General features: G+C 59.9%; 1 protein-coding gene across 1 annotated transcript in view; it reads left to right on the forward strand.

Moving 5' to 3' along the window:
- The first annotated feature begins 5,671 nt into the window (after positions 1-5,671).
- Positions 5,672-11,434, forward strand: part of NR2F6 (nuclear receptor subfamily 2 group F member 6) — a 14,208-nt gene continuing 8,445 nt past the window's right edge. The window contains exons 1-2 of the mRNA XM_026456933.1: positions 5,672-6,367; positions 10,521-10,615. Coding sequence (XP_026312718.1) covers positions 6,090-6,367; positions 10,521-10,615 — 373 coding nt within the window. The 5' untranslated portion in view covers positions 5,672-6,089. The remainder of the gene's footprint in view (positions 6,368-10,520; positions 10,616-11,434) is intronic.

The following is an 11,434-nucleotide window of genomic DNA, read 5'->3' on the forward strand; positions in this document are numbered from 1 at the left end:
TGCGTGTCTTTGGCCTGGTACCAAGTGGAATGTGAACTTCACATCAGTGGGGTCAGGCCAGAAGCAACCTGGGCTGTGGGACCAGGTCCCTGGGACTGACGCATTTTGGAGGTCTGTGAGGTTGCATAGCCACAGCTGAAGTTCCAACTGGCCTGTCTCCCAAAGCCCAGGGAGGGATTCATCGGGACTGGACAGAGCTTTTCCTGGCAGCCCCTTCCCAAGGAGATGCTGGGTTTGGCTGGCAGATTTTCCTGAAGGGGGCCGGGCGTAGTGGTGCACACCTGTAATCCCAGCGCTTTGGGAGGCCAAGGTGGGTGGATCACTTGAGCCCAGGAGTTCAAGACTAGCCTGGACAACGTGGTAAAACCCCATTTCTACAAAAAAAAATACAAAAATTAGCCAGGCATGGTGGCATGTGCCTATAAAGCTATCTAGGAGGCTAAAGTGGGAGGATCACTTGAGCTTGAGAAGCAGAGGTTGCAGTGAGCTGAGATCACACCACTGCACTCCAGTCTGGGTGACAGAGTAAGACCCTGTCTCAAAAAAACAAAACAGGCTGGGTGTGGTGACTCATGCCTGTAATCCCAGCACTTTGGGAGGCTGAGGCGGGGAGGATCACCTGAGGTCAGGAATTTGAGACCAGCTTGGCCAACATAGCAAAACCCCGTCTCTACTAAAAATACAAAAATTAGCTGGGTGTGGTGGTGCATGCCTGTAGTCCCAGCTACTCAGGAGGCTGAGGCAGGATAATTGCTTGAACCTGGGAGGCAGACATTGCAGTGAGCTGAGATCATGCCACTGCACTCCAGTCTGGGTGACAGAATAGGACCTTGTCTCAAAAAAACAAAACAGGCCGGACGCGGTGGCTCACACCTGTAATCCCAGCACTTTGGGAGGCCGAGGCGGGCAGATCATGAGGTCAGGAGATGGAGACCATCCTGGCTAACATGGTGAAACCCCATCTCTACTAAAAATACACAAAATTAGCCGGGCGTGGTGGTGGGCACCTGTAGTCCCAGCTACTCAGGAGGCTGAGGCAGGAGAATGGCATGAACCCGGGAAGCAGAGCTTGCAGTTAGCCGAGATCGTGCCACTGCACTCCAGCCTGGGCGACAGAGTGAGACTCCGTCTCAAAAAAATACAGGGCCAGGCACAGTGGCTCATGCCTGTAATACCAGCATTTTGGGAGGCCAAGGCGGGTGAAGGTGGGTGGATCATAAGGTCAAAAGATAAAGTCCAACATAGTTAAACCCCATCTGTACTAAAAATACAAAAATTAGCTGGATATGGTGGCACATGCCTGTAATCCCAGCTACTTGGGAGGCTGGGGCAGGAGAATCACTTGAACCAGGGAGTCAGAGGTTGCAGTGAGCCAAGGTTGCGCCACTGCACTCCAGCCTGGTGACAGAGCAAGACTCCGTCTCAAACAACAACAACAAAAACAGGCCTGATGCAGTGGTTCATGCCTGTAATCCCAGCACTTTGGGAGGTCGAGGCAGGGAGGATCACCTGAGGTCAGGAGTTTGAGACCAGCTTGGCCAACATGGTGAAATCGCCGTCTCTACTAAAAATACAAAAATTAGCTGAGTGTGGTGGCGCACGCCTGTAGTCCCAGCTACTCCGGAGGCTGAGGCAGGATAATTGCTTGAACCTGAGAGGCGGGGGCTGCAGTGAACTGAGATAGCGCCAATGCTTTTCAGCCTGGGCAACAAGAGCAAAACTCTGTCTCTAAATAAATAAACAAACAAACAAACAAACAAAACACAAAACAAAACAAAAAGGAGGATGCCTATATTCCAGAGGGGAGACTGAAGCTGGAATGGTTCAGATTCAGGGTGTGGATGACGAGTTGCTACTAACTCAAAGCTAAGGTCAAGGGTTTGTGGACTCCATGTAGTTGAACTTGCCTGTAATCCCAGTGTCTCAGGAGGCCGAGGCAGGAGGACTGCTTGAGCCCAGGGGTTTAAGACCAGCTTAGGCAAAATAGGAGAGTCTGTTTCAAAAATAAATCAATAAAATAAGGTAAAGGGTTTCTGGGTGGGGGACAGGCATAGCAAAGGTAACAGTCTGGGACTCAGGCGGCATTATACTTCAAGAGAAACTCAGAACGAATGCCAATGGGGGCCAGTTCCAGCTTTCTCCTGGGGGCCCAGGAGCTGTGCGAAGTGTCAGGTTAATAGCAGGCAAAGGATTAGCACATTATTTGCATAAGCCACATCTCCCCGCCCCTCCACACCAAGACTGGCTGAGTCCGGGAAAGGGGAGCTTGGAATGACCCAGCCAGGCTTGGATTAGTGGCCAGCTGTCCCCCTTCAGGCGGCAGCTGAAACCCAAGATGGGGATTAGAAAGGTTTTCATTCCCAGCCTTGGGGGCGGGTGCTCCACGCCTCACCTGTGCAGGTGTGTTCACCGCCTCTCCCAGGGCAGCACCACGCCAGCCTGAGGTCAGCGCCAGTCAGCGGCCTGGACTCGAATCCAGTCAACCTGACCCCAGAAACAGAACAAGAAGTATGGTAGGGAGCACAGTCCTCTCCAGCGAGGTCTGGGGCTAGTGACCTTCCGACCTACACGCTGTTCCTGGACTTCGGCCAACTTTGAAAAAAGCAGGGAAGGCCGGGCGCCGTGGCTCAAGCCTGTAATCCCAGCACTTTGGGAGGCCGAGACGGGCGGATCACGAGGTCAGGAGATCGAGACCATCCTGGCTAACACGGTGAAACCCCGTCTCTACTAAAAAATACAAAAAACTAGCCGGGCGAGGTGGCAGGCGCTTGTAGTCCCAACTACTTGGGAGGCTGAGGCAGGAGAATGGCGTAAACCGGGGAGGCGGAGCTTGCAGTGAGCTGAGATCTGGCCACGGCACTCCAGCCTGGGCCACAGAGCGAGATTCCTTCTCAAAAAAAAAAAAAAGAAAAGAAAAAGAAAAAAGCAGGGAAACGGAGGCAGACCACCTTGCTCGTTTTGGGGTGGGGCAGAGAAGCTGAATTTCTTCTCTGTATCCCGCCGACCCTCAGAGTCTAAGACCTACCTGTGTTCTTGGTCCCACCAGGTGGTTGCCTGTGGAGGGGCAAAGGGAGCCAAGGTCACATGTGGCGGGGGGTGGGGGTGGGGTGGGGATAGGTTCCCAGGCTGCCCCAGCAGGATCTGGCCATTCCCACCGGTGCTCCCTCGGCAGATGGGCCTAGGCCCCTTTGTCCCCAGTTGGCGGCCGCCACAAGGTCAAATGTTACCGCGGGGCCGCGGGCAGGGGTCAGGGAGGCGGAGTAGAATCTCAATCCACTCCCAGGCGGGTCCCAGGGGGCACAGGGGTGGCCAGGCTACTGTGAGGGGGTGGGGCAGCCTTTGGGACTGGTACTAATGGAGTTTCTGGGTTCTGCACGGTGGTCTTTCTTACCCCGTCTCCCACCCAGCCCTCAGCCCCCTTGCAAGACTTGTCTCCCTCAAACCTAGTTCTCTGCTCCCTCCCCTTCACAATCCCCCGATTCCTTGAGTCTTTTCTCCCTCTTCTTCTTTTTTTTTTTTTGAGACAGGGTCTTGCTCAGGCTGGAGTGGAGTGACGTGATTATAACCCACTGCAGCCTTGAACACCTGGGCTCAAAACAGGTCTCACTTTATTGCCCCGGCTGGTCTTGAACTCCTGGCCTCAAGAGATCCTCCTGATTCGGCCTCCCAAAGTGCTGGGATTACAGGCGTGAGCCACAGAGCCTGTCTCTCATCTAAGTCTGTTTTCAATCCCTTCAGTGGGACCTCCACCCCAGTGTTCCCCAACAAAGATCCTAGCAGGTCCAGGCAAGGGGCCTAGGATCCCTGTCCTCACAAATTACCAGTCACATTCCCATGCAGCCTCAGAACCAAAGGGTCTTCCCTGCCACCCACACCTTCCTCTCTCCCAGCAGGGATTACATCAGGCTGTGGGCAGAACCCGACTCTAGACCCACGGGAAGTCCTTGCTCATGTCTAATCCTAGTTCTTCCTGCTTTCTGTATTCACTAACGCCTCCTCCTCCACCTTGCAGGCAGCCAGAACATCCCTGGAACAGGTCGAGAGGCCCAGGGCTGGGTATGCATGGCTCTCCCAGAACCTCAGTTTCTTTTTAAGTGTTGGGAGATCTCTAAGCATCTTTCCCCCTACTCTAGGGAGAGCAATTCTTCAACTCTCATCAGGGCTCTGGGAGGCAGAGGAGGAGGTGCGCAGAGGGCACAGTACTGGCGGGAGCTCTCAGAGGCCCAGCTGCATGCTCTGGTGTCCAGCTCTGGGCTCAGGGTGGGGTGGGACCACAGTCTGGGTGGCTGGGGCCGCAAGACTCCGAGGTGAAAGGTCACTCCTGGAAGAGCTTTTCCAGCCGGTTAAAGGTTAACCTGCCCAGAGCCAGAGGCTCGGGCTTTTCCAGCTCGCCAGCCCGGACTTCGCATACAAAGGGTGCTTAATAAATGCTGGTCAGGCGGGCCCCAACCCCGGTTCTGGGGGATGGGGTGAATTGGAGGTGGCGGCAGCTGCGAGGCTCCAGGGCGCCTGGAAGAGACATCTGCAGTCCAGCCGGCCGCCAGGCCAAGCCCTTTCTGCGAAGCACAGAAAGAAAAGGAAATTAATAAGGGAAAAGGGGCAGGCCCCCGGCAGGGGTGGTGGGCATGCCTGTCGCCTCCAGCCGCGCGGGGCGGGTGGGCGCCCTGCCCCCGGAGGCCAGAAATTCTGCAGAGGGGCCCCCTGACCTCGCGGCCCCGGCCAGCCGGTCTCAGACCACAGCATCCCTTCCCCCTGGAGATTCCGGGCACCAGGTGTTAACCCGAGCAGAGAAAGGGTGGGGTGGGGGTCAGACGCGGCGACTTTCTGGAAGAGGAAGCAAACACAATCTAGGATGTGTGTGTTTGTGTGTGTGCGCGCGTGTGTGTCTCCTGCGCGCGTGTGTCTTGCGCAGGGGCGTGCCCCCCCCGGGTGCCACTGGCCCCCCATCATTGCTTTGCCGGGAACGGTGGGGTGGGGGGAGGTTCCGAGGGGCGCCTCGAGGGTGATCGAGCGACCCAACGTCCAAGGCCAGAGGTGGAGGGGAGGGCCTTGGAGAGACATCTTGGTGAGGCTCGAGGAAGGGCAGAGGGCAGGCGCGGTTCAGGCTCCCGCCGCGGCCCGGCAGGGGTTAAGGCTGGAGCCGGGCGAGGGCGAGGGCGGGGGTGCGGGGGGGAGGGGCAGAGGGAGGCGGGGGAGGGTCAGGCCCCGCGGCCCCGCGCTCGGCCCCCGTCCCTCCCGCCGGCCCGTTCGCCCGGCGCCGCGCGCGGCCACCCATGCCCTTATAAGGGCGGCCGTCGCCGGGGCAACGAGCGCCCGCCCCCAGCCCGCGGCGCGCGCCCCTGCCCCCGCCCCCGCCCCCCGCCCGCCCCGCGAATGGAACGCTGTGTGTCAAACCGGCCGCAGCGCGAGGCCGGCGCGCGGGGTCGGCGGCGGTGGCGGCGGCGAGAGCGAGGCTCGGGCTCAGGCGCAGGCCCAGGCCAGGCGGGAGCGGCCGCAGCGGGGACGGCAGCTCCAGAGGCGCCGGCCCAGCGGCCCTGCAGGCCCGGAGCGGCAGCCGCGGCCGCCGGGGGACCCAGGGGGCGCGGCGACCGGCCCCGGCGCGCACCCGCCGCCCCTCCCCCCCCGTCACGGGCGGCCGCGCAACTTGCGGCCAAACTTTCCCCCCGGCCTCCCGCGCTCGAATGGCGGCCCGCTGAGTTGGCCGCAGCCCCGGGGCGAGCGGCGGCCAGGCCAGAGGACGCCCCCTGCGCGGCTCGGGCCGGGCCATGGCCCGCGCGCCCCCGCCGGGGCCCCAGGGCGGCGGGACGCGAGTCCTTTGGGCCCCCGGCCCGCGCCTCTAGCGCGCCCCTCCCGGCCCAGGGCCCGGCCCCGCGCACGCGTGGGAAAGTTGGCCTGGAACCGGCCCGACCAGTTCCGCCCGGGCGCGCGGACCGGCCGCAGGAAGTTGCTGCAAAACTTTTTTGGGGGGTGCCGCCCGTGTCCCCCGCGCGTCGGGGCCGGATGCGCGCAGCGTAGGGTCCCCCGGGCCGAGAGGGGTGCCCGGAGGGAAGAGCGCGGAGGGGGCGCCCCGGCCCCGCTGCCCTGGGGCTATGGCCATGGTGACCGGCGGCTGGGGCGGCCCCGGCGGCGACACGAACGGCGTGGACAAGGCGGGCGGCTACCCGCGCGCGGCCGAGGACGACTCGGCCTCCCCCCCCGGTGCCGCCAGCGACGCCGAGCCGGGCGACGAGGAGCGGCCGGGGCTGCAGGTGGACTGCGTGGTGTGCGGGGACAAGTCGAGCGGCAAGCATTACGGTGTCTTCACCTGCGAGGGCTGCAAGAGCTTTTTCAAGCGGAGCATCCGCCGCAACCTCAGCTACACCTGCCGGTGAGCCCCCCCCATCCGCGCGCCGCCGCCGTGCACCCCGCCCCGGCCTGGGGCGGGCCTCTGACCTGCTCGGTCACCTTGGGCCTGGCGCTGACCTTCCCTGGGCCTCCACTACCCCCTCTGAGATAGGGGCACAGCACCCGCCTCCCGTATTCCATGGCTGGGATTGTGTATACAGTCGGCGCTGCATCATTGCAGGTTTCCCCCCATCAGGTGGTCCCTGGAGGCTTTTGCTCCAGTTACTTGCTTCTCCTTCCCCCCTCCTTTTCTCTGGGGAGGGGTCATCTCCGCGCTGGGGTGGGGGTAGGGGTGCTGTCAGGGGTGGCAGCCCAACCCCAGGGCACCCGTTCTCGGGAATCCCAGCGCGCGGGATGCCCTCGAGGGAATCGAACGTGGAACTTGGACCGTGGAGCTCGCAGCGTCCAGGGGCCATTGTCTGCGGCCGCGCGGATCGATACGGCGCGCCCTTGGGGTCAAATATCACTTCCAAAGTCGCTGTGGCTACGGAGGCGGCAGACGGAAGGAGGCTGGGGTGGCACGGGGCGGTCTTCTTCGAGTGAGGGGCCCAGCGGTGGGGGTGGGGGTGGGAGCTGGCCTTGCCCATCCCGGGGAACCCCTCTGGGCTCACTCTGAGCCTTGGGTCACCGGAAATCGCCACTGGAAGGCCGGCAGGGCCACCGGAATTGACTGAAACGTCCCCCTCCCCCAGGGGTGGGTGCAGACCTGGGGCTCCTGGAAAAATCCCTTAAACTTTGGGTGTCTCTGAGACGGGCAGGGAGTGAAACGTTTCCGAGCAGGATCGCTGGGCTGTCCCAGGTCGGAGACCTCTCTGGCAGGGCGTGGCCTTTCTAGCTGTACTGGCGGAAGGTCCCCAGGGAAAGTGATCGGGGTTGTCCAGCCCGGGAGTTCTTTTCTCACCGTTCCCGGGCGAGCATCCGATCTGTCCGTTTATAAGCCCCTACTCTGCACCCCAGGAACATGCAGGGTGTCTGTAGAGCCGGTCTAGACGGTCTCATTTCCCAGCTGCACAAAACAGAGGCCCAAAGGCCCAGAGAGAGGTCCTGGTGCCTGCTTTGCGCTGGACATGGAGGGACCCTGCCCGAGTTGGGGCTTTGCGGGGGGAACTGTGGGACCAGGTAGGGGACCGCTGAGTTCGGATCGGGGTGCCCCCAGGGAGAACGGCTAATGGAAGGCTTGTTGGCTGAGGCCACCAAATAGGGCCTCAGGTACCCGAGGGTGGAGTTTGACCCCAGGTCCCGGGTCAGGGCTGGCCTGGTGTGACCATGTGTGGCCGAGCTGCCTTGCTCCCTCCTCCAGCACAAACTGGGCCACTAGACTTTGGCCTCATTCTTGCTGCTGGAAAACCGCCTTCTCTCCCGTCATGTCTTTAGGGAGGGGAAGGGAGGGGGCTCAGGCAGTTTTGGGGTCCCAGGGGCTTCCTGAGGGTAGGGTCAGGGAGCACCAGTTTCCGCGGGGATTGGGGGGGCCTTGCTTGGAGCTGGCAGGTTTGTGCTATGTGAGTTGTGTGACCTGGTGAAGTCACCATTCCATTCTGAGCTTCAAATGGATTTAGCAGGGTCTCGCTGGGGCCCAGCCTGGGTGGTTTGATGCCAGCCCCTCCAGAGAGACCCGAGCTCCAAGTCTAGCTCCTGAGAAGCCTCCAGTCTGGAGGAGACACAATGAGACAGATGCCCCAAGCCTGTGGGATCTGGGGTCCCAGGGAGACAGCAGAGGCTCTGCCTGGAGGAGGCTAGGGGACATGAACCTTGAAGCATGGAGTTGGCAGGTGGAAGAAAGGCCACAGGGGCATGCCAGTGTGTGGCCCAGACAAAACATTTAATGGCAGACTGGGGGAGCTGTGCTGTAAGAGGGGACCGCGCAGCCATGGGAGAAGTCATAGCTAGGTGGGCCTGAAATGCTGGCTGAGGGTGATGGGGAGCCATGGAGGGTGTGTGAGCAGGGGAGGGCTCTGATCAAATTGGACTGGAGGCCAGAAGCTCAGGGAGGAAGCTGAGTTGGGCCACGGGGTTGGGCAAAAAAGCATGCACTCTTTAGGTGGGATAACAGGAAGAACTTAACTGCTTTCCTCCTTGGAGGGACGGATCTGTCCCAATTCTACAGCTGGAGAAGTTGATACAGAAGGTTCAGGGCCTCCCCTGAGGTCAGGGGCCCCTGAGCCGGGCCTCTCCCTGCCTGCAGGGCCGCCCCAGGCCAGGCCGTTTCCACCCGGCTGCCCTGGATCCTCCCACCACCCCGCGGCTGGGCTTTGTTCTGGTTCTGCCTGAGCTCCCTCTGCCCTAGTGGGGCCTCTTCCCAGGGGCTCAGCGGCTGGTGCTGCGGGACCCCAGGCAGTGGTGGGGGTATAGGGGAGGATGGGGGTGTTGGGGAGATGGGCGCAGAGCCTCAGCTTTCCTAAGTTGGGTTCCCCACCTGGGGTCTGGGTCTTGACACTGTCCTCCGTGAACCCCTCTGACCCAGTCCATCCCATATAGGGCGGTATCTGGCCTCCCATTTTCAGATGAGGAAACCAAGGCTCAGTGGGGCAGTCGCCACCTGAGGGGTGGGGCTGGGTGTCTGCAGCTGAGATTCATCTGGTTTTTGTTTTGTTTTTGAGACGGAGTTTCACTCTTGTTGCCCATGCTGGAGTGCAATGGTGCGATTTCGGCTCACTGCAACCTCTGCCTCCTGGGTTCAAGCGGTTCTCCTGCCTCAGCCTCCCAAATAGCTGGAATTACAGGCATGCGCCACCACGCCTGGCTAATTTTGTATTTTTAGTAGAGACGGGTTTTCTCTATGTTGTTCAGGCTGGTCTTAAACTCCCAACCTCAGGTGATCCGCCTGCCTCGGCCTCCCAAAGTGCCAGGATTATAGGCATGAGCCACCGCACCCAGCCTTTTTTTTTTCTTTCTTTTTTTTGAGGCAGAGTCTCACTCTGTCGCCCAGGCTGGAATGCAGTGGGTCAATCTTGGCTCACTGCAACCTCCACCTACCCAGTTCAAGCGATTCTCCTTCCTCAGCCTCCCAAGTAGCTGGGATTACAGGCATGCGCCACCACGCCCAGCTCGTTTTTGTATTTTTAGTAGAGATGGGGTTTCACCATGTTGGCCAGGCTGTTCTTGAACTGACTTCAGGTGATCCACCCTTCTCCGCCTCCCAAAGTGCTGGGATTACAGGCGTGAGCCACCACAGAGATGCATCTATTTAATTCCCTTAAGTGATGGTTCCACTCTGTGAATGTCTCTGCGTATCCCCTGGGTGTCCAGCTGGGACCCCACAGGTAGTCACGCCAGGCCCAGGCCTTGGAGAGCTCCCAGCTCCTGGTGGCAAGAGACCAGGGGAGTCCAAGGGCACGGGCCAAGGGGAGAAGGTTCTGGGGACATTTGAAGAATGAGGCCTGGACCTTCCTGCCTGGGGCTGACCCAGGATGGGGAGCTCACCTCCTCTCAGGTTGGGGCCACCTGTCTCATCCCTGCAAGAGGCGATGGTATTCACCGAGGGCTGACCAGGAGAATCTCAAGCTTGCATAGGAGTTGTTGGGTGGTCCTCCCAGAAGAACACAGGAGTGGGACCTTAAGGGCGGAGGACCCGAGTGACTTTGTTTACTTACTCATTCATTGGTGTGGGCTTCGTGCGGGTGATAATGCAGGGGCCCCACAGACCACTAGCCTCTGGCCTGACCCCTAGTTAACTCACAAAGCCTAGCTTTCTGACCATGTCCTCTCTGCCTTCACATCATTTTGGGGACAATGACCCTGCTCAGCCTGACAGTGACCAAATAAAATGAAACCCTTTAGGCCTCCATATTTGTGTATTTCAGCCCTTTTGCTCTGGCTATACTCTGTCTCTGGGATCACCCTTCCAGTCACCTGGAGAATTCCTATTCATCCTTCAAAACCCAGTGCCAATGTGCCCTCCCTGGGGTGCTCATCTGCTTTTCCACAGATTCCGCTTCATCCATCACCACCCATCCAGGTTATCCTGTCTGCTTTGCAGACCTGCAAGCTGAGCTCCTGTACCCGTTTGGGACTACCTCCCCAGTCTAGAGGGCCCCTACTAGTATTTCTGAGGGGCAGCCTCCAAAGGCAGCTCATAGGCTGGTTGGGGGAGGAGGACGTGGGGGTCTCAGGGAGCCCTGGCCTCTGTGTGCCCCCAGGTCCAACCGTGACTGCCAGATCGACCAGCACCACCGGAACCAGTGTCAGTACTGCCGTCTCAAGAAGTGCTTCCGGGTCGGCATGAGGAAGGAGGGTGAGTACGCGCTGGGGACACACTGGGGAGGATCACAGCAGCTAGGGCTGGGGTGAACAAACAGCTTCTTCCTCCCTTTCACAGGGGTCTGGGTGCCTCAGGGGGCGGGGCCCAGCGCCTGCTAACCTCATTACCACTGATCCCTTGATCCAGTGGGCTATGGTCTGGCCCTAGGCTGGAGGAATCCAATTAGGATCCCTGGCCCCCGGTTGCTGCCGTGGAGCTGAAGAGGCCAGGGACACCCCACAAGGGACTTTCCCCAGCCCCATTCTCTTGTAGGAGCTCCCCTCCCCAGTTACCCCCGACTCTGGCCTCAGAGGCCAGTTCCCTGGCCCTGACACCTTGGTGACCTCTTGTCTGCTAGCGTGGCCACTGCTTTCTGAACAAGGATGTGTGTGTGTGTGTATGTGTTTTTTTATTTGATTTGCTTCCCCTCCACCCTTCACCCATGCTTTTTGTTTGCCCAAGGCAGGAACTCTGCCTGATTAAGGCAAAGGGCAGCTTACCCTTTCTCCAGACCCAGGGCACTGGGAGCAAGAGTGAGGCCCAGCTGTCTCTGCTCAGGGAACCTGGGTGGATGGGCGTATTCTGGGCCAGTGGGCCTAGAACTCTGCCAAACCCCCTTAGAATTCAAGTAGAACCCAGAGATTTCCACATGGATTTCTGGGGTTCAGGAATAGAATCTAGGCTATTGGTGGCTCACGCCTGTAATCCCAGCACTTTGGGAGGCCGAGGAGGGCGGATCACGAGGTCAGGAGATCGAGACCATCCTGGCTAACACGGTCAAACCCCGTCTCTACTAAAAGTACAAAAAAAAAA

Source organism: Piliocolobus tephrosceles, chromosome 21 (genome assembly GCF_002776525.5).
Source record: "Piliocolobus tephrosceles isolate RC106 chromosome 21, ASM277652v3, whole genome shotgun sequence".
Lineage (NCBI taxonomy): Eukaryota > Metazoa > Chordata > Mammalia > Primates > Cercopithecidae > Piliocolobus > Piliocolobus tephrosceles.